This window comes from Helicoverpa zea, chromosome 1, assembly GCF_022581195.2.
Source record: "Helicoverpa zea isolate HzStark_Cry1AcR chromosome 1, ilHelZeax1.1, whole genome shotgun sequence".
Classification (NCBI taxonomy): Eukaryota; Metazoa; Arthropoda; class Insecta; order Lepidoptera; family Noctuidae; genus Helicoverpa; species Helicoverpa zea.
In genome coordinates this window covers 8,090,943-8,114,935 of record NC_061452.1, presented here as the reverse complement: position 1 = coordinate 8,114,935, position 23,993 = coordinate 8,090,943, and the positions used below count along the sequence as shown (strand labels likewise).

Genomic DNA, 23,993 nt, shown 5'->3' with positions numbered 1-23,993 from the left:
TTTAATATGAAACGTTTTTAACAGAATCAAACTGTGATATGCATTTATGTCAGTGACCAACTTACAGCAATTAATTTTCTTCCCATTAAATTTCCTTTTTAATGTAGGTGAAGATAGATAGACCCGCGCTTGACCACAATTTCACCTGATGCTACATTCTTAATGATGCGTCCAACCAGACGTCTTGGGTAACATGAACACAATTAGCTTAGTTCTTAGCACTGCATGAACCGCTACAATCCCGGTCGCACATTACCCAGATATAACCAATAACGTTTGTGTCGATTTCTGTGTCAAGTAATTGTATATTTATCGGCGTAAGTATAATTTCAACAAGTAAAGGTAGTATGACAGTTTACAATAGTCTCCGGGTGATAGTAGGCCCGTTCTAGTGGAACAGCAGTCGGTTCCCATGATGAAACCGTATACGGCTGTCGAGAGACACGACTAGTCTTCACATGAGAACTTAATAAGATAAGTACGTACTTATCAATATTTTCCTAAAGAGGAGCATGTCAAAATCTATACAAAAACTCCTTAGACAAAACGCTTTGGTGTTCATTTCGTCTTTGTTTTTGTTACCCCAAAAGGACAACGGCTTACCATGAACTCATCATTAGCAGGCCTTGCGACTTTATTGGATATTCCTAAATGTTACTAGAAACACTTTTAGACCTAAGGAACTTTAGGTATAAAACTTGTTTTTAAAATAATTTCTATGTAAATAACCGCGATAAATTAATTTATTATTAATTATCTTCATTTCCATGCCGTATAACCAGAATGATGGGTTTCGTTTCCTATTGACCTGTTTTTTACTTTCCGCCAGCCATGTCCACCATCTTGTACGTCGCTCAATATATTTACTTAAGCGTTAAGTTTTTGTGCATTTTAAAGTACAAATGTCAAGGTGGAATACTCGTGAAAAAACAACGAGCCTATACCTACTTAAAATTAAAATATCAATTCACGAACTGACCAATTGTTTCAAATGTTCTTGTTGATATCGTGTGAGTTCAAGATAAATCATCGTAATAAATCATTTAGCTATCCCTGATTTTAGAGTTTTCTTGTTTGATTGAAGGTCTCTGATTTGTGTTTATTTTTCATTAACTATAAAATTAAACTGAAAATACACAGCAGATTTTCTTTTACACAATGTAATGGATATTATTATAAATCGATCAGGATTTGTTAAAATGGATAATTATCGTAACAACTGCTTTGTTCCGTTCTCACCTTGAAATAATGAACGACTTTAATTTTGTTAACGTGAAGAATGTACCTTTTCGACAAACACCTGCTGTACATACAATTTTCAATATCGAATTTTCAGTCAAGTCCGGTAACAAGAAATTAACATTCTACACTTCAATAATTAATAATTTTACGTACATAATAAGTGTAACATTTGCCGACAAAATGTAGTGAATGTCTGCAACTAACTACCGGAGTATGTACCGTTTGTTTTAATAATTTTCTACATGTTTCTCACGGAAGTGCAGACTTCTCAGTAATTGAGTTGTTGCCTTCTTCACACGATTCAGTCAGCGTAACGTTGAACCTTCCAGCGGTAATGGAAAACTCTAGTTTACAGCTAGAAGCACAAAGCGATGTCATTTTAAACGATGTTACGGCCTACTAACTATGTGCTTAACTGCTTAGTACATGCGACATTTACTGCAGACTGTCTTAAAGTAGTTCAAAATACATTTTAAATATTATTTTTTGGGGTTTTTAAGTTTTGGTATTTAAACGTTTACCAAGTATAATATAATATACTTAACTATTTTAGTATAATTAATCTATTACATGTGCGTGAAGGTGATTTGATTCCATGATTTTGCAACCAGCGACTCAACGAAAACAAAACACAAAAGTTTTTGCACATGAGGAGATTTTGACACGTCAATCTTAGATTTAGCTACTTGATGTTTATATGGCAAAAACAATATCCTATCTACGTCTAATATTAGTACGTTTTTAACGTTTAACAGTCAAGGCGACCCGGATCAAAGCTATGATATCATCCCAGATCTAGTGTAGTGATTAGACAGCTCACTTACAACAGCCGTGGGACTTCGGCTTTCCCGCGCATAAATCTTATTGATAAATTCACATTGTGTTTTTAATTTGGAGCAATTATCATTATTTTTAATGTTCATGTTAATTGAGGTTAGCAAACGGCGTTAAGGCGCGGCTCCACCGCGGTGCACGGAGAGCCTACGCACGTGTATTAAGCTTCGCTTTGTAAGAAAATGTATGTGGTTGTGTCCACTGCAACCCACGGAGAGGCTACGCATGAATTGACGTCATTGATACACGCGTGGCTTGCTCGAATAGGCGGTTACATAGCTCAACACTGTCAACGTGGGTCTACGTTTCCACTGGAGTACTCGAATAAGACCCACGACTATGTACAGCTCGGTTATCGCAGAGCAGTTGTTGTAAGCGGTTACGTTGCTCAACGCTGTCAGCGTGGGTCTACCCGTGCGCCGTGCCACGCTATACATAGTCGTGGGTCATATTCGTGTACTTCAGTGGAAACGTAGACCCACGTTGTCAAACAAATGAATACACGCAGCTAAAATGCGCCGCGTGTCCGTGCACAGCGTGCACTGCGGTGGAGCCGCGCCTTTATGCTGCGTGATATAACAAATACATGGTTATCATAGCAATTAGTTTGCGTAACCTAAAAGCTTTCATTTCAAAATGTCGTTTGTTTTGGTTTACGAGCTTTTCTCTTGAGAATCTATGAATGTGATCAATACTCATTTGTTTTTTTTTCTACATGAGTTGATTTTGCCAAAATATTTTGAAGGAACGTAATAAATATGTATAGGACCGTGGTTAAGTTGTTTTGTTTGTTTATCATAGATTTTCACACCCCTCCCCCTATTTTGCAATGTCCGTGGCTTTATCTAATTTGAATAAATATTACGTTATTCTTGCAGCAGTAGCAGCTATGAACCTTTCCTTTGTTACTTTACCACTTTGTGTTTCTGCTTTTCAATGCGTAGTGTTAGTGTATCATAATATTTGTGTTTTCTATGGATAAAAGAAAAGCTTAAAAAACTATTGGCGAAAGCGGCAATCCACTATTAATAAGGTGCTTTATTTTCGCCTACACAAAACGTGCGAAGATAACCAATGGCAATGGAAAAGTTATCTGCATAAAGAAGATGGATCAAAATTGACATTGACGTCACATTGTTATAGGACGTGGGGCAATTTTGTATGGATTGTGATCCGTCTTCTTACATGTGACACCTTATAACTGCATAGGTACTGTTATCCATGTCATCATATCCCCATTCATTCGGCTAGCCCATTATTCTGTACATAACAAATTCGTCGTTGCAAGCTAGATCGCCTAGAATGCCTGAACACAATATATTATCCTGTCGAAAACCTTGAACAGAGCAAAGTTCATGTGACACAAATAGCATTATTTGACAATGCGCAGCCTCGGAATGCCACTCCTAGTCTAGACTGCACATTGTGCTCTTATTAACTTATTAAAACACTGGATACAATCTCCAAGTATTATTTAAATTCAGATTATATGATTTCAACAGTAATTGTGACATAATGCTTGCAGACATTCCGAGGGAGTGGTACCTCCAGTAATTCCGAGAACTTCTTGAACTGAGCGGTGTTTGTTGATGTATCTTTTGTTCAACTTACAACAGGAATGACGAGTGTGGCTGTCCGCGTGTATCAAAGAGACCACCGAGCTTTTCCTGTACAGTACAAAGAAACTTACATAAATCAATGCGGAAAGTAGCTTTTGAAGATAGGTACTTGAGTTTTTTAGTTGCGTGTCTTTTACCAGAAGTAGAGGTACTCTCAAGTACCTAATTAAATTACCAACAATTATAGCAGGAACAATGCTTGCATGTTGCTTAACACTTGTAACAAACCACAATTGGAACCATAAGCGATATTCGCTTAATCAAACAGGTATTACACGTTCGAGCTACTAATAATAAGCTTAGCAACGTTAAAGTACGTATGTTTGTAGTTTAGAACGCGTAATATGTTCCCCGGCCGTAGGTAATCGTGATTACGAGCAAACGGCTTCCTCGCAACTCACCCGTCCGTAACAATAACACGACCGGCAGCTCTGAATTAAAACAAAGCCGATTACTTACACATGCGACGTAGAAAATTATTTATCAACCTTTGTACGTATTGTTTGCTTATCGTACGGCTTTTCTTTGTGAATGCAAGAAAGTTCAGACGTTATACAGCTTTTAGAAAATATCGGTATTTATCTAACTCTTGTGTTTGTTGAGGTAAGGGAAAAACTGTATTCCTAAGTATTGAAGCTTACATGAAAGCGTTAACAACTGTGCAAGCTGACATAATTTTGAAGTGAAATCTACGGAACTTTTTTACTGAAGCATCAAACCCCTGGAGGGTTGTATTTTTTTCATAAACAAAACCAAGTTTATTTTATTACTATTATTTTATTTTGATTACAAATTTCCCCAAAATCGTTGGCGCCGCACGTTGTAGCGTTTACACGCCTGCAGTGACTGTTCGTTGTGTTTAGAAGGGTACAAACAAAATAAACCACCCGCCCACACATACAGCGGGTTCAAAACCACAACATCATGCACCTCATGCGTCCTTATCAGTTAATCTATCAAATGTGGGTCTACTTAATGCTATGTCGATCCGTATTTGTGTAGTGCAGTACACACTGGGGTAACGATACTTGACAAATTGTATTGGGTACGGATTAAAAAGCTTTTGTGTTTTAGCACCTTATGAAGTAATGTCCCGGACGTGCTGTTTGGCACGGCAGCTGTTTTGTTTATACATTCAAAATGTGTGTTATTGTATGGTACATGCTATATTTGTGAGGTAACATAGCTAGCTAACGTTAACGACACGCATTCTGGGAGTCGTGCGCGTGCCCCCTCCCGCCAGACGGTGCGCGCGCGCAGGAAACACGCGCCACCGCGACCGCTACGTTCCCCAGTCAACACACGATCGTTAAGCCCCTTACCTTTATGGACTTGACAAATACCTTATAAAGGTCATTCAGGTCAAGGAGGCCTGCTAAATATTAAACGCTGTTAATTTTATGTTAAGCATTCAATAAATATTTATGCGTAGAGAATAGGGCTATAAAGTCATAGCAACGGGTAATTGAAACGATTGATGGCCTTACTACAAAAACTTAAACGCCTGTTTTACACTTGTCTAAAAAAAATGTGGCTGCAAAATGAACCATATGTCAACGTCATAATTTGACATTTTTTTAGACAAGGCTTAAACTGACGTTTAAAAGTTTTTGTGGTAAGACGGTTAATGTTTTGATGAAGTATCTTTAAATTGAAAACGGACGGATACTGATTAGTATTTAATGTCTTTACATTCCGACGTCACTCAATAAATACCACATTGATAATGTGGTTACAAAATAACTTAAACTCATGTGTGGGCTACGTGTGTGTCATTAGATAATGAAGTCCTATCCATTTTTTTGAGACAAGCTTTTGTTTGTTCTTTGATAAAATAATAATCGTCAGCCTTGCGGGCGCCGCTGTGAGGTGTGAGTCGTAGTGCCGTGTGGGTGCTACACCTACGAACTTGTTAAGAACCTTGTCCTTATCTTTCACTCATCAATAATTAAAACTAATAACAGATTCAGAGAAACATCACTTTATAGAATCAATGACGATCTTATTGCTAGAAAAAATAACATGCTTTCAGTTTCGCTTAACCCAGTTGTTACAGAGAAATTTATTTGAAACACTACCGTAAATATTCTTTACTAATTAAGCTTTCCTAGAAAAATATCTACACCTAAGCTTTAAACAGGCTTAATTCTGAATAGGCTAATGAGAAAAACAATTGAACGTCATAAAAAACCAATAGTCAGATTATACGGAGTGGGAACATTTAAGCAGGTATTTGTACGAGCTGTTTAAAATCATTCATTCTTCACGCTTGAATGGTTTCTATGGGATGGGAATGGGACCCGGGGGAGACGCACTGCGCAGGTACACATCGCTCGCTGCGCAATAAAAGATTTTTTGTCTTCAACTTGTCGTGAGGCTCAAGTGCCACTTGCCGAAAATATTGACTGCACATGTTTAATTTAAATTTTCAAAACCGTTACAGGTGCTTTTTTAAATTTCCGACTTTTTTTTTTAATTTAAACTATAAAATGATGTTGAACATTTTCCGATCTTAGAATGAAAACATTAATATTATCTTTCATTCTTTACCGTATCAGGTTTTATCAATACAGGTGTGTTGTGGTAGAGAGATTGTGAATGTAGGAAACGATGTCAGATCCATGTTTACGTTAACAACTTGACTGACAGTATAGATTCCAACATAGCCAACTATGCCGCTCTTTAAAATATATCTGTAAACACCTGTTATTTGGAATTAAATAAGGTGTTATATCAGTATTTTTATTTTGTATAGTAAAGAGCCCCGCGCCGTTAACAAGAAACGCTATCGTAGTACAGTCTGCTCCCCCATCATAATACACCTTTGTCGACACTCGGTCTTTGTCTCGCATGGGGATTGTCGTATTTCCTTCTTCTTCACAACTGAACCCCATTTATGGGTGTACAGACAGCATAAACAATTTCTCGAGCGGCGCGCGTAAATTTGAGGTTATGTTAGTATTAATTCGACATTCGCTTTAGACGAACGTGCGGCGGTGCATCGCGTACCGGCTCCTGTGATCGTGTGCATTTTCGTTACGTCACGATCGATATCTTGGACAATCAAGTGCATTATTGCAGTGTCTGTGCAGACGGTGTATGTAAATTAATTTTTAAAGTTTTGTAACCGCCATGGTAATGTTTTTAAAATTATCATGCCAACCGGACGTATGCTGTTGCGTTAAATACAACTTTTCTTTTTAAGGTAAGTTTTGCGTTTTATGTTTTCCAATTAATAATTGTTTTCGTATTCCGATAAAAGTTCGTTGATTAATTCAAATTCTTATTGGTGAAATTGAACCTGTTTTCCGATACTGGGACAAACATTAATCGGTTTTGTGGTGTTTTGTATAAACGGCTATAATTATAAACGAAACTGTTATTTATTTTACTTGATATTTGCATTTATTTCATATTAGTTCAACAGCTTGGCAAATATTTATAGTAACAATGACATATATTCTAAAACAATTTTAATTCTTTTGTAATATGTATACGTATGTTACCAAAACACACAAGACTTGTTAAAAAAACTACTCCTCTTTTTATTTACAATAAAATTCAATGCAGACTATTCCATATTCAGTCACCTGGAAACAGATGAAATATATGCTTAAATAATATTTGCACAAAAAATAACGTATCGTTCGTTGCTTTTCTACGCTCCCTCATAGTTTGAACCCTCGCCCGCCACGCTCCAGCAGACAAATGAACCAAAATTTACAAACCGTTTTGAAAGTCCTTATTGCTACGTTATAAGATTTATTTTGTCTTGATTAAATGGTAAAGTTAATTGTGCAGCGTCAGCGCCGTGCATTCATCCCGCACCCTCTTTTATTACCTATACCGTATGCATGTTGCGGTTCTTATTGTGAACTGCATCAATCCATTAGAGCGATTAATCTCTAGTAGGTATTTAGTTAACATTGTTGTGCAAATGATTTAGGAGATCATAGCTATTATTTTGGCAGACTGTTTTTTGGCACAGCTGTTCAACTCTTCTATGAGCTAAATGGCTGTTACAATTTCGCACTTAGCTTTATTTGATTACAATAGGCAGTTTTTATCGTACTTTGTAGAAACTGCTCATTTGGTCGGGTCTAGTCACTGGGATTTTCCATATGGGAAAACCTACCTACCAGTAATTAGGACCATCTGGATTAAAGACGGATAGATAGCAATGGACTCGTCCTTCGTTGCCCTGTAGGAACCTACTTAAATTGAAATGAAGAGTACAAAAGTAGTAGGTACATATGGCAATCTCTGAAATTGATTTTCGAGAATAAGAATTAATTCTTAATTGAGAAGTCTATCTGGGAAATCTACCAATAAACAGTATTTGCTTAATAAATGGCGACCAAAATATGAAGATGAAAAAACCGTTACCTACTGAGAACGGATGTCTCATGATCTCAATAATTTAAAATTAAAATGTTGCACCTCCAAAACGGCAGTTATTGAGTTCTGCATCACCTTAATCGGAAACCGGGTTTCTTATCGAAAACATTAACAAGATTCACCAATTATAGCTATAGTTGTGTGGGCTTAGGCTTAAAGGATTAGTAAGAAATTCAAATTTAGATGGCTTCTCAATAACATTGCTCTTTTATTGCCCCACTAATGCACTAATCTCCTCCCATAGAGCCGCTTATGGTTAACGCTGCGAAGAAATGTGGGTGCAAGATCTATTTTCAATACTGAATGAAACAATATGCAGGATATTCAACGAATAATAATTTATAGAAAAGAGCGTAGAATTTGATGTTTTTTTATCTTTGCGTCCAACATCTGGGTGTTATTTATTATCTATGGAGTTTGTAGGTTTAATGAATTCGAAAAATTTTTAGGAAAAGAGCCTTCGAATTTCCAATGTTTATTAGTTACATTTTATTCGAAACCTTGCTTAGAGTTTAGAATTTTCCTGTTTCAGAGTAGTGTTTTAAGATTTACGTGTATTGCTTAACAAGTGATACTTATGTTGTGTTTATGTTCTAAAGGGAATTTGTTAAGCAAAGCAGTTTTAAGCCGTTCTTTATCTAAATCAATATGGTTAGATACTGAATAAAAAAGAACATGTTTTCAATTCAACTTTGAGGCGCCCATTAAAAATACCTAATACATTAAAAACCTATACGTCAGTGACGGTAAAGTGAAGGTTTATATTAGGATGCTAGTGAATTCACGTGATCACATTTCAGTTGACAAAGTTCATCCAATTACCCATTCGTGCGCTAAGAATCACTCTTCACGTCACGTAACTGTTAAGCTATTAGACAGTGATTTCTAAAAGCATTTAGATATAACCAATCATCCACTAACTCTCATTTTTAATTGCTAATATCAAAATGACTCAGAGGATCACGTCTCTATGCTCATCCAAATTCTTCATCGCAAAATTTCAGCGACAATTATCTTCTAAAGCAACACCAGGAACATTTATATGATAATTACAAAATAACTTAATAGCAGACAATAGATAAACCTTTCTGCATTTATTCGATTCTTAGCAATCGAATCGTTGAATCGTTACTTCCATATTTCGAAAGTCCTTGATCTATAGCAATCTCGCTGAGTGCACCGTGGTGTGCAACATTGATGTGCTTTATTATTCTGACATGAATTTTAACGTTTCTAACCTTTCCAAGCATCTGTAGTCACGCGCACTTAAAATGTACTTGTCTACGTGGGTACGTACTAGGTACATGGTGCGAGATGTCCATTCATTTATAGACTGGTGATCATTCATAACCGCAATGTGATCATGTTTATTAATATGCACACCTGTTTTCCATAAAAACAAATGAAGACTAAAATAAACTTCATCTCTTTGCGGTTATTTAGATTTATTTTAGTTTGCAATAACAAAGAAAATGTTGCAGGCTTTTGAAGGCTGGCTCCAAAAAGCTATGGTCAGTGCCTCAACAAATGACCTCGCAAAAGGACTATGGTGTGTCATGCACCTACGCATACAATTACGTGGTCCAGGAAAACGTAAACAATAATAATATCTAACTCCGTTTGTTCCGTATTTAAGTATGTGCTTGGTTATGTGTTTTAAGGTAAATAATACATAATAAATATAAGTTTAACAATGAAACATATTTTTGACACTGTATTAATTGGGTTGTGAATCAGGATTCGTTGGGTTAGTGATTCAGGTTTTATTGTGGATTTTATTATTTTTGGTTTAAGATAGGCAAACAGTAGATAGGTAGTAGTAGCTTTTTAGTACATGCCTAACTAAAAAATGAATGACAATCACAATACATTGAACAGTGTTATCGCATCAGATGGCACTTATTATTAGCTCCTAATTAATCAAATTGCTTATATACTTTGTTCTGGGTAAACAACACAGTTTACATACACTTATAGCAAAGCTCCTAAATATTGATTCTCTAGTAAGACGGCTACTTTCAGAAGTCCGACGATCTACAAGTCACACGAGATGATTGTCTCGTAACTTATTCTCAGTACACCAGTTACGGTCCAGTATGATAAACAGATCGCCACATATTCCGGGTCTCCCACGCCGATAATCTAGACAATGACGTCTTTGATTAACGAAGCCACAAGCTACATGTAAGTAGGGCTCTCATGAACCAATTACTGCTTCGAAAGATAACAACAGTAGATATGGAAATAGTAATTATATCTTCATTAAGGTTGAATTAAGATTTCACCGGCAACTAATGACGAAAGTTGGACATTTGTGAAATAGTGTCATTGGCCCGGTCTTGTAGATAACAAGAAGTAGGTATATAACTTATTAGCTTCCGCTCCCGATTTTACGCGTCTCGAGGGAACTATTGTCCACATCCAGATAAAAATCCTATATTTAAAGAATAAGAAGAATAAAGAATAAGAAATTTATTTCCAAAAAAGGTACATTTTCTGTTATCATTAGCCCCAAACTAGGCAAAGCCTGTATCTTGGGCGCTAATTTAGAGAGGGTTTACCAATACAAATTACTAGTAATACAAATTTGAATTTTACTTAAGACTAATTAAAATTAAAATAAATTTATAAAGAAAAAAAAATGTTATAAAAATTTAAATTGAAACTTAACATGAACTCTTATCATAAAATAACAAAAATAAAATAATAAATGAGTATAAAAAAATGGTGTGGGAGGTAGATGTGAGATGAATAGTGTATTTGTGGATGTTTGTGTGTGTGAGTGTAATGGTATAGTGGAGGGTGTGTAGGCGTATGTGTGTGAACGGTGTTTTTTTTGAGTTTGAAGTAGCTATTAATTATGTTATTTTGCTATTGTGATTAACTTTTCTGTATCTTCATATGTTAGGGTTAACAGCCAGGATGTAACTTTTCTTTTTAGCTGTGTTCGGGTACAGTCTACTATATCGCACTTTTTGTTTACAGCGTTATAGACGTACGGGTGTAGGAAGTGTGGATGTCTCTGTGCGTATTTGATGTTATGTGCTCATTAATTAAGCGCGATTGAGGAACAAACATGTACCCAACAAACTTTCTCATTTATACCAGGTATTAGTACGATAATACAGTCTGCTCTAATGAATAGATGAATCCATTAACAGATTGAAAATAGTAAAATGTATTCCAACTCATGTCTGAAACATAATACACCATGACGGTTTCTCATCACGTTACATGACATATTGATTGAAGAAAATTACATTGAGAAATCACAAACTAAAATTAAATGATTTGTTGCTTTGCTTGTCACTTATGGTAACTTTATCGTCTAAGATTGGTTATGGTTACCTTGCAACAAAAAACAATTTCAAATTCCCGATAAGGAATTTTATTTGGCATAAGAAGTTTTTCCACACTATCAAGCGTATCTGCAACAAAAATTAATTACGTACATCATTCATAACTTTTTTATTACCCGCAGTAACTTTAATATAACATTTAACACAGCACGCGAGTTCACCTGTTTATATAAATTTACTTTTACTGAGCTTTTACTCTTGCGAAACCCTGCTCGCTCTCCGATGTCCCACATACGACATCGTTACTCCGCGGCGAAAATTGCAGCCGTCAGTCATCCATCAATTTTGAAACTGGAAACGTACCACTGACATACAATATGAGATGGCGGCGTACCTACGGACACTACGGTTTCATATGTCAAATAAAAATATATTTATCATCGCTTTTTCTTTGGCGTTTATTGAATTAAAGAAAACCGAAAATACTTAAAGGGTTTGAAAGCAATGGGTGAGGCTGTGGATAGTATACATCATGTATTATTTATTTCGCAGTTTCACAATCACCTGGCAATAAACAGTCAAAAATTATGCTTTGGGTACCTACAAAAATTTTGAGTTTTATATAAATTCAATAGAAAAACAAGTTGCTGAACCGTGTTCTGCCCACAAAAAGGCAAAACGTATGTTGCTTTGCCTTTTTGTTATTATAATTTTGTAGTTCTCATTCAGTGAGTTTGCATTTAAGGAAACTCATCTCAGAATTTCAATTTCATGTAGAATATGAGTCACTTACGCATAAATGAAAAGTGTGAAAACTACTCAAAATCTTTGAAAAGACAGAACGTTTAGAAGATGGACTGCAATAGGTTTACTTTTCTCGAGATATTAGTATCTATTTGAAAGTGACCACGGTAACGAAGTGGGTGGAATCCAAGGTGGGATGTGTTTAGATAATAAAATAGATGAATCTTGCAAATTATATGAGTATGATGGGAATGAATATATGAGTGATCGAATGGGAGAAACAAATGAAATGTACATGTTGCGCTCAACCACAAATTACAACAGATGATGATTGATCTATTAGACACAACTAGCAAAAGTTAACTGATGAGCATAACTGCTCAATCTTCCATAGCCTCGGAGGCAAGGAAGTCAATGACCGTACAAAGTAAAACTAAAATACATTTCTGCAATTTTCATTATACCTATGTGTTTCATGTGAAATAATAACCTCAAGGCAAAAACCTGATGTCATCATTCATAAAGATTCAAATATTTTCACACACACTTACATTGTTTTCCACATACATCGCAAATGACTTCAAAAATACCTATAACACTTTATGAATAGTTAGCATACCTATTCCACAAACAATGAATATTCACGATATTGTAATTAGAACCGGTCACAGTAAGTGTTTAATTTGTGTACATTTGTTTCGCTTCTATTGTGCGGAACATGATTTGAAGGCTTACTTAAAGTACAACAATGGAATTAGAGCAGGCCGATTTCTCCTGAGAAAATAAATGAATAATAGTAAATAACGATGAACATCATAATAGAAAGAGCGAGAAGTAATTTCCCAGATTCATTCGATGAGCTGGGCTGGGATGTAGAGCGCGGGTAGATTTTTAATTCTACTGCAAACAATGTTCCGGCGAACAGCAGAGATCCACCGGACTGCAATACCGTAGCCGGCCTACTTGTTCATACAAATTACAAATAACGCTATGAACTGTTTGAAAAGGTTATTCTTTCAAGCAATATCATCTGCGTCGCCTCAGTTGTATTGTTTTTCTGCTTTTCCGGCATGAATTATAAACAACTTGTATAAATTAGCTCGATAAATGAATAAACAATATTATACAATCTTCATTATTAAGTTCATGTAGCTATTTAAGAATAGGTACAAATAATTTCATGCATTTCCACAATTGTTATCGGAAAACCGAGGAAAATCAATGTTATGCCCGAATGATTTCTCTTGCAAGGTATTTTAAATGCAAATGCAATGACAAAGAAATTAGAATTATAAAAGAACCGCCGTTTCGCACTCAGGGATTATAATTGTAGGTTTTATAAAACGTGTTATTATTAGATGACGGCCCTTCATGGTTTGAATTGGTATATGAAAGGGGCGACGCTGTAGTTGGTAACGAACAAAACGCGGGTCACATTCCTTAGGGCCTATTGTGCCACTATCGCTCTCTTAGTTACGCATAAATCTTAGTTTGGTTAATAAGTGTGGGCGCGACATGGCTACCAAACAGTTATCTACGTTACATTAAACATAAATTCCAACAACAATATTGTACGGCCAAGTGACTTGTCTCTGCCAATAAGTTCATAATCTAGGTCTAGAACAAAATATAGATCTATAACTTGTGATTAAAGTATAGCGATATCAGGTTTGCCTTATGTTCTTAACCTTGATGGTCAACCATGATAAATATTTATTATTAAAGTAGAGTAAAACTTCAAGTGGTAATTTTCATACTGCGTGACATTTAATGGCGGTGGAGTTCTAAGTTTGAAATGGACCCGATCTGATAGCGGATAGACTGTTATTTGCTGGTTCACACATCGCATTGAAACGGTCGAGAACACTTAAAAGTCCCGTGGAATGAACAACTAATGGATTCAGGCTTTAATGGCGGTCCACTTGAGTTCAAAGAAGGGCCACGGGGAACAATGAGCGCCGCTCCCGCTCACCCATCTGCTGATGCTAGGAGTTGAGCTTTTGGTTTTGTCACGTACACATTTATACACTGAGTGTTCATTTTAATTGTGCGCTTGTTATCATAATTATCTTAATTGTATTTGTAATGTAACGCCTGAAAAATATTTTTTGTTTATACTTTTCTGTTTGTTTACACATTTTACATTCCCGCGTTCAGTCTTAGTTTTAATTCGGAATGTTTGAATAAATTCAGCCGATTCGAAAGCGAAATCAACAAGCATGCTCAAATTCATATAACTTATATTTTAGGCTTAACAAAAAATGGGTTCAACTGTCTGTCAGTACTGAATTTTTTGAGCACTATTTCCTGGTATTGAAATCGGTTAAAATTACGTCATCGCCTTCTACAAATACCACACACTAAGTATACAGGAAAGCGTAGATTTAATTGATCTATTGTTATCCAATGAGAATGTTGCTCGTTATTCGTTTTATAGTAAAAAACTAATCCAAACACCTCGCAACAAAAGCGTGGGACTAACCTGTTACGGTTTTAACGCGTCTCTATAAAAATATACCTTAAACTATGTCAGGCGTATTGAGATAACATTATTATCCATTTGAATGATCTGCTGAGTAACCTTGTATATAATAAAAGTTTAATGAATTAGGCTTTTGAATGGATCCAGCCATCATTGACAATGACAGTAGAGCGTGGCACCGGAAGATCAGTGACCAGCGACACGGCATAAGCACCGCCAAATTTGGCTCGCAACGGTACTGTGCCGGCAAAAATTAACGCCAATTGCCTCCACTGTGCCTAACTAGATAAACTAGTCGGTAAAATGTTATTGTTTTGTATTACAAAACTGTACTTTACTGTTGTACATAAATACTGTGACCACGGGCAAAGAACTTATTTGCCGAACTTTTGGCTGTTGTTTATTCATTAGCCTCGTGTACCAAGAATTGCATGACTAATTCTCTTAATTGGATAACCGTATTATGTTACAAATAGGTGTTATATTAAATAAATTCATGATTACATTAATCATTGAAAATAATACAATAATAAGCTATGTGCCTATTGTAATTAGAGTCTTCTCAACTTAATGAATGGAACTACAAATAAGTGCCTATGTAGGCAGGAAAACCGTTGTCCATTTTATAGGTATTTACAATGAATCTTCATTTGGAGTGCCGGTCAATATAAATGCCGTCCCACGTCCCCTTGTTTTTTGTTCGACCGCAGAGCCCTTTATGGGTAGTAAATTTCACCCTCGGGATCAGGGATCTGGATGCCGAAATTTTAATTGCGTGGCTCGGCATGGTGTCTACAAGTCTGCAGTATCCCTTGAGATTAATATGGTCCGGCTGTCCTCAAACAAGCCCCTATGTAAGTAACGTAATAAATGTCCCTTTATCAACCTTTAACTCCTACATATATGTACTAAAGTCCCCATACCTGTTCTTGTTCTGTACCAACAGTTCAAACGTTTCCTCCAAACTAAACAACAATGTGGACCAAGTTGGACTTGCATGTACAGAAATAGAGACCCATCAAGAAAAGTTTATTGACATTGTTACAGTAGAGACGTTCTTTGTATCCTTGTTCTTAATAACAGACAATGCGCTGTATTATTCCCTTATTACAGTTTCGTAACAGGAATAATTGTCAGACTCGGTACAACACACTCGAATCAACTAGTCGTTGAAGAGCACGCGAGCTCTGCGCAGCCAGGCGTCAAATAAGCGGCTATTAAATATACGAACGTTATGACTTCATGGCCGTTAAAAAATACCACGATAGACGCTCAAAGTGCATCAGGTGCGTCTTTACTATTTAGTATGAGTGGTGGGTGAGTCTGGCGGAGCGGATATCCGCAAGAGGTACCGCTGCCAGCTCCCACTCAAGTCAGGCGCAACGCTGTTTGGGTAGGATTCTAATTACAATAACATCTGTCTACGATAGTAAACGTCTTAATGTGAGTCTATAATTAAGTAGCTTGAGTATGAGTAATGCTGTGTTACCTATTATTAGAACGAAATCTTTGTCAACAGTTCCCATGTTTCACGTAACGATTTATTTGGTCAAAAACGTCACCGTCTGATTAAGCAAGGGCGTAAATTCGGCGCCACGATTAATCGAACACAATATACATAAATTCGGTAAAGGAGTGAAAATCGTGACATGGCCCTTGGTTTGGGTTCGCCTAGTCGCGAGTAACGAATATTTTACTGGTTATGTAGGTCACGGCTAGACATAATTGTTGAAGTTATGCGACAGGGCTCCGGTGACCGGACGTCGTTGTTTGCCGACCTAAACCCACGCCGTGTGGGACGCAGCGTGGTCAATGTTTATGCCTCTACTTATAATCCTCAATGGCTTCTAAAGTTATAACTTCAATTTAAATATTCAACTCATACGGGCACATGCCTATTAAAATTCAGTCCCTCTGAAGATGTAAATGTGTATGAAGTCTAATCTAATTATATTGAGCTTCTAATAAGCACAAGTGGTTGCTATATTTAGCGGTGATGGTCCAAGTATATTAAGTCCGACCACAGTCCACGACTATGGGCAGACCTATCAATGTGCTATGGACATGAAATAGAAATAGGGCATGTACCTATTTGTGCTTGATTCCATGAAACTTACTCAGCATTCAATACATTGTTATTTCAGGAGATAAAGTAAAATGGGTGCTCCTGCGTGGGGTACCCGCGGCGGTGGCGGCGACCGTCCGCGCCTGCTGCGCATGACGCCGCTGCGCCACAGCTTCGCTGCGCCCGCGTCGCCGCCCGCGCCGCCCCCGCGCGCGCACGACTACGCATCCGACGCCGACACCAACAAGAAAGGTAACTTCCTTATGTGTCATAAAACCCTATATGGCATTACTGCCGTTTACATAAGCTGTTCGCTACGTTTATTTAGAACATTAACCGGTTGATGTTAGATTTGACTACCTATTACACACTTACGAGTACGTTAGTACTCGTACATCCGTTTGAGTGGAACTGACTTGCCTTGAGCAACCTGTATGTAGCTTTTAGGGATATTAATGTCATCAGGAAGAATAACACCAATTACATCAGGTTTTCATTTACTTTGCAGAAGAAGGATGGAATGCGAATCTTTCGCAGAGATGGCGAAAATTACGTCGGCGATGTTCACGTTTGAGGCCTGGTTCAGGCAACCGAGAACCCAGTCCAGTACGCTGCTCTCCTTCTCCTCCGAGACCGCCTCAACACTGCTCGCCTGCGCCACCGTCGAAGTTATCCTTTAGACATAGAGGGAAAGTGTACACAACAGCGTCGCTTCGTGTCACTAGTGGCGCTCCAGATTTACTTCGTGCTCTGGGGAAGCTTGGCGGTGGTCTCCGGCGCCGTGCACTCTCCGCACACGACGTCCTGGCGCCACCACAGCAACAGCCGTCCACTTTCTACGTTCCTAGTCCTACTGCAACACGTCACCCCCCATCACCATCACCGCCACGCCAGTCAGCTTCAGTGCGACGCCGGTGCAGTTCCCCAAACGTGTATAGAGCAGCCAAAGACTCTGCAGCACAAAGAGACCGCACGCCTCTTATTAGTCAAGAAGATGAAAGCCGAGATGTGGTTGATTATAATTACGTACTTGAAAGGAGGAAGAATAGTGCTGAGGGACGAAGTCGACGCCCATATAGTGAAAATGTCGAATTAGATGTCCCATACAGAAATGGATACAATCGTCTTCCATGTGAAGCTTCCCAAAGGCTTTGGGAAGAGCCGTATAGATTGCCACGGGTTCAGTCAAGACAGGAACCGATGCAGCAGTTGAGGAACGGTGTCGCAGAGCTGCGTGTGAGTGCGACTCCGAGGTCAGCCCGGCCGCCACCCGCCCCGCCTGCCGCCACTCAGGTCGGGAAAAGACCACCCGCACCTGAACCTAGAGATACTCACACGTTTGAGGTATGTCAACGTTTGTTGCGTTTGTAGTGTAATTTAAACGGTGCCGTGTTATTTCTAATGAATTTTATCAAAACTAAGCATAAAAGCCTAGTTTGTTGTTACCTTCAGCAGCTTACTATTTAACTGACAAATAACATTCACTTCGCAACAGTTCGGATTGTAAAACTGTGATAGTGTAAGTCTTGCAATTTGTACGTGTCACCAAGCTGGCCTTTAATAACATTGCAGGTGCGGTTTACGAAGTCAGCTGGCGGGAAAGGTCTCGGATTCAGCATCGTGGGAGGGCGGGACTCGCCGCGCGGAGACATGGGCATTTTTGTCAAAACCATTTTCAATAACGGCCAGGCAGCTGAATCTGCACTCAGAGAAGGTAATATTAAATGTACAGGCAACTGTTTTAATGATTGGCGCTGTTCGACGTTTTCTAACTAGCTTATGATAAGAAACATCTCATTGGCTTACTTTCTCATGTATGATTATAATCGGTCGCTAGCATCCAATGCAATCAATCAATCGATTGCGGACCCAATGTTGCAATCGCGTGCATTTTAAAAACGAATGTTCTCCAACAAAGTATTTTCAAATTACGAAACAGGGAATGGAAGACACATACACATCAGCTAGCATTAATTAAAACAACATTAGTTCGTCAATACATAACTTAACCTTTTACTTATGTATGCGATCCATCATTATTATTATACTTCATAGAAAGGTGCAGAAAATTCCTTAGCGACTGTTGCACGGCAGCTGCATTTTATATTACCTAACAGTTACACCTGCCGTTTGTACGCTATAAATATCATTTAAGGTTATATTCAGTTGAGCAAACAGAGCACCTAATTAGCACTGGCACGTGGCAATTAGATCGCCCTTGTAGAATGTAGAATGCCTTCAAATAAATACAAATTACGAGCAAGTGTTAAATGTTCGATTTCCTAGTTATCGTAGTCATACTAAAAAGCTGTGCATTTTCAAGTACCGATTTACGAGTAACTTTGAAGGTTTTGATGGTTTTCCAGCCTTAACGTACGTAATAAGTACCGAGATGAGCAACGGTTCACTTGAAGTACTATTTTAATGCTCCTGCCATAAATATAAAGGACAAACATGTTTTTAATGTGTTCCGAGTGTCTATGTACACGCTGAAAAGTCATAACCATTGAACTTAAGATTCTGAATTCATACATAACATTTAGTAAGATTTTTAAGTAATTAACTTTTTCATTCAATTTTTCATCTCTTCCTCCATCTATCTCTTTACGTATCTGCAAGCAAATTCTATAAAAAATACCTAGGTACATCTTCTTTTCACAATATTAGAATATTAATTGAATCAGTAGGTAAATGTGAGTTAATTGACTGTTTTATAAAATGTGTTTCGTGTAATAAATAAATGCAAGAAAAACGTTGATTGATATTTATTTGTAGACGCTATCAAATACCTACGGACTAATTGGGGTAATAGCTCAAATACTCGCACCCAATTACTTTGAACATTTTCTCCATATAAACTAATGAATGAACATTACTTGCCATATTGGAAGAGGATTGCAGTTATCACGATCTGAATGTAGGTAGGACAGGGGTACCTTCTATTACCAAATAGTGGAAGGTTCTTGAGTGTAGATGAGCGTTGTCATACTGGTTGTACCATATTTAAATCAGCCTTTCTTTACCATTTAATAGTACCATGGCTCTTTCGAGTCTTCGATATTCAGCTTATGGTACTGAAGGAAATGAGAAATGGATACACTCTGACCATTAAAAGCTCTAATAAAATTATATTTGTATTATTCCAGGTGACGAGATCCTATCAGTGAATGGACGATGCACAGCCGGCCTGACCCACGGAGAGGCCATTCGTCTGTTCAAGGACGTGCGCGCTGGTCCAGTCCTGCTGCGGGTTACGCGGCGCCCGCCTCGCTGACTGCGCTGCGCCTGCTGTGACCTCGGCCACGAGCAGCAGGCGCTGACCAGAGCCGCCGACATCTACTCCACTATGTAGCTCACAAGACCACTACAAAAGTCAAGACTTACCTTGGAGAACTAAATGACTAGCGGAGATGCCATAAGATAAAATCGCCTGAGAAAGTAGCGCGCCAAAATGCAGGTGATCGGGGGCGAGGAATGTTACTCTTTTCGCCCTTATACACCTTCTTTGGACCCGACTAAAATACCAAAAATCGGTGACAGACGTCTCAAAGAACCCGAACGCCTCATTAGTTTACTCGTAACTGATTGTTTTGATCAAGTGTCCCGTACGCATTTGAAATAGAAGAAGGCGCCTAATCTACCTGGATTACGGCATCTCCGCTCATCTCCTTACTCCGTGAGAGTTTCTCATACTCACAAGACCACTACAAAAGTCAAGACTTTCACTAACCAAATGGATGTTCCACTTAAGCAAACCGCTTTTTAAGTAGTGGCGTTGAAGCTTAAGGCAGTAGATAATAAGGATCTGCGGAGGAAACTAACGTAGCTGAAGTTGCACGTTAAGCCAGTATCGTTGACCAGTGACTAAGGCAGACAAATGCATTATTATCACTTTGCATGTGTACAGAAATGGATTGTCTTCAAAAAAACATTTATCCTGGACGTAAACTTTACTTAATCATGAAGCATATATTTTTGTACCACGTATTGGAGACAGGATTTTCAATACGCCCCTACTTTAATGCCAGTTGCTGATGCATTCCAAAAATTAACATTGCCTACATTCTCAATTCCGATGTGCAATCCATTATCTAAGGATACGGCTTTCTCTTTTTCTGCAACACGTTCGCATTGTTACAAATCGGACTAGACGATTAGACATGATTGTGAACCATCTCGCATGTTAAGAACTCATTTAGTATGGAATATTCTAACTGCGCAATAAAAGAGCGACCACATCACAACTAATCACTGTCTATAAAATAAATCTTCTTAAACCATTTTCGTTCCATTATCTAATAGAGAATATTAAGATTTTGAAAGCAAAAAAAATACTAATTTATTCAATGGGTATATCAAGACAAATAATATACCCTTTTCTGACCCCGAAAGTGTGTCATTGTAAAAAAACAAGCCATTTTCTGAGATGAACGTACGGCAATATGTCGTATTTTAACTATTGCTATAGAGGTACAAAAGGTATGATCGAATTTACACACTTCCCAGGCATGTTATGAACTGCTTATCATGAAATCATTTCTACTCGCTAATATCGAAGTTACATTATGATAGTAATAGCAGCTATTTTTTGGAAAATTTCACCAAACTACTATGTAAGAATATTTTTGGAAACTATATATAAAATTATGTATTTGTGCAGCATAATATATTTAAAATTTTATATTATAACGGAAAGTATTTTGACCTTGCATTTATTAATAAATTGCCGAAAGTGTTAATCGAATGTAGCTATATTGCTCTACTTAAATATACCTATATTTATTAGTATTAAAAACTTTGCGAATGACTTGATCTAACAATTTATATGCAAATTTACCTTTCAAATGTGCTGAAGAGCAAATAAAGTGGGTCTATAAGCCTACCTAGTATTTAAATCCAATCGATTTTTTTATCATTGGCACCAATAATTTTGCTCAAAAGTGCATATAGATTTTGCAAATAAATTGTTGAGGATCTAGGTTAAGACTAACTAAACTAACGAAAGCAAACGAAAAGTATTAGATACACACAGTTTGATACAATTTGATAAAAATTGACTGTGATATTGATTCAAAGCTGAGTGCAACGTATAGAGTTCGTAATTATAAGGCTAACTAACTTATTTTTATATCTATAACCTATACTTAGTACGTATTGTAAAGATAAAGTACATATAAAAAAAATAATGATAGGTTTATTTAAACTTTACCTATATGAGGAAAGTTAGGTCTACATAAGTGCTAAGTGCTTTTATTAGAGTCAACAATGTATGTATTTTAATAACTCGTTTTGTACAAAAATGCTATTTATATCTTTAAAAGTTGGTAAAATTGACGCACAAAATCTATTTATACCGTAGGAAAAACCCATTTGCACAACTACACTTTAACTATTTTGTATAACATATTCAACGTAAACATATTCTACATATACATAGTATTAACTTTCTTAAGGGGACTCTTTTCTATTTGAAAAAAATCACTTATGTATAAAAATATCATGAAACATAATAATATGCGTAAAAGACAATGGGAAAATCAGTCGTCGACTTGAAAGGTGTCATTTTCAAACAATTGTGGCTACACCTGCAGCACACTATTTGCCTTCACAAGACTGTATTTATAAAATAATGTACTAAGTCCAAATATTTTTATAATATACAAAAATAACAATGTACATATTTCCGTGAGTAATGTAGTTTTAAGTATATTCGACCAATGAACTAGAAAGCATAACAATGATAATTACGGTGGCTAACCGAGTATTTTTGCATTTTACTAAGTATGGCATTTTACTGTAGACGCAACACAAATATTACTTAAAAATATATGTATATTTTAAAAGAATACGCACATATTGTTTTTTATTTCTTTCCTTTAAGATATTTTAGCTTAAATAAACCTACTTTAAGAAACATATGGATCAAAACGATTTATAACTTGGAGAGATCAAGGTTGTCTCACGAATAGACTGGAGGATGAGGACACTTTTTGTTAGATTAGTCATTTATTAAACTGGCGGCATTCTTATATTTATTATGCATAGTAGACTCCATGACATATATTTGACCCTACTACATCACCAATCTTTTTCAAAAGCCAAAAGATGAGTACCTAACGGAGGACCTTAAACTGTCCTTGAACCTCTCTCGTAACAAAGTTTTAATCGGTACTGCCAATGACAACTTGGACAGCTCCAAACAAAAAGATTGATAAAAAAGATGATAGGTACAAATCCATAAGAGTAATAGATATTTTTATCATTCAGAGCTACTGAAAACGAAAAACTAGTTCTAGATTCAAAATGAATGGATGAATTTAATCGAATTTCTAATAAGGCTACCACTTAACTAAATGAGATTGTAGAAAGCGTCCAATTACAGGTAAATATTCTTCGTACAGATCTTAAAATGCGAATGCAACATTCTCCGTCCAAATAAAGAGAATTCATTTGCATCGCAGACAGATATATAAGAACGACATTCCTTAAAAGCGTGAATTCGTTCAGTGAAATGAATATATAATGGGTATATGCATTTACGCTTCGGAATGAAGCGCTCGGAGGTACTAGCACCTCATTACCTCCCGAATGTCGTCAGTGTCATGACATTAATCGCCTCCCAACGACGTGATTACATGATGAAATTTATTTCGTCTTAATTAACAATTTGCAACTGTTTTTGTGGAGGGGGAAGCTGCTAATAGAACTTTTCATTTATAGAGTATGTAACGTACCTAACCCACTGAAGATTTGCCTAACTTTAACTTATAATATTTTTATCCTGTCAGTATGTTGGTGATGTTTTTTTTTAATGAAAATTGAAAACACCCAAGGTTTGTTACTTAATGTTTTTTTAGAGGAGTAGTTACATTAAGGGTGCAAACCAAGTCAACATTAATAATTGGATAATTTAACTCCGTTGCGAATGAGTTACAGATTAACCACACAAAGTTACCGTTAATACGAATCGGATAATTAAGACTCTGCAGATTGTTACGACCAATAAAGGAAAACGAATCTACATGATTACCGCTTGTACCTGAAATATATGATCTATATAAATAAAAATGAATTGTTGTTCGTTAGTCTGATTAAAACTCGAGAACGGCTGGGCCGATTGAGCTGATTTTGGTATTAAAATGTTTGTCGTAGTCCAGGGTAGGTCTAAACGGTGAGCAAATAAGAAAAAAAAATCGAAAATAAAAAAAGTATTGTGTAAAATATGCCTCCAATAATTAGGCGGTACGAAGTTCGCCGGGTCAGCTACGTATTAATAAATATAAATAATATTTTCTCTTAACTTTCGCTAA

The 23,993-nt window shown here is 36.9% G+C and overlaps 1 protein-coding gene across 1 annotated transcript; it reads left to right on the top strand.

The window, feature by feature from the left end:
* Window positions 1-6,638: 6,638 nt before the first annotated feature.
* LOC124632505 (PDZ domain-containing protein 2-like) lies at window positions 6,639-22,529 on the top strand. Its single transcript, XM_047167368.1, has 5 exons — window positions 6,639-6,900; window positions 16,763-16,935; window positions 17,192-18,027; window positions 18,256-18,397; window positions 19,830-22,529. Exons 2-5 carry the CDS (start codon window positions 16,776-16,778, stop codon window positions 19,955-19,957), a joined length of 1,266 nt encoding a protein of 421 aa, XP_047023324.1. The 5' UTR covers window positions 6,639-6,900; window positions 16,763-16,775; the 3' UTR covers window positions 19,958-22,529.
* Window positions 22,530-23,993: the final 1,464 nt, after the last annotated feature.

Coding starts and splice junctions, on each gene's coding strand:
- LOC124632505 (XM_047167368.1), top strand. CDS start 16,776: ATGGGTGCTCCTGCGTGGGGTACCCGCGGCGGTGGCGGCGACCGTCCG. Junction 18,028..18,255: donor GAGATACTCACACGTTTGAG/GTATGTCAACGT, acceptor ATAACATTGCAG/GTGCGGTTTACGAAGTCAGC. Junction 18,398..19,829: donor TGAATCTGCACTCAGAGAAG/GTAATATTAAAT, acceptor GTATTATTCCAG/GTGACGAGATCCTATCAGTG.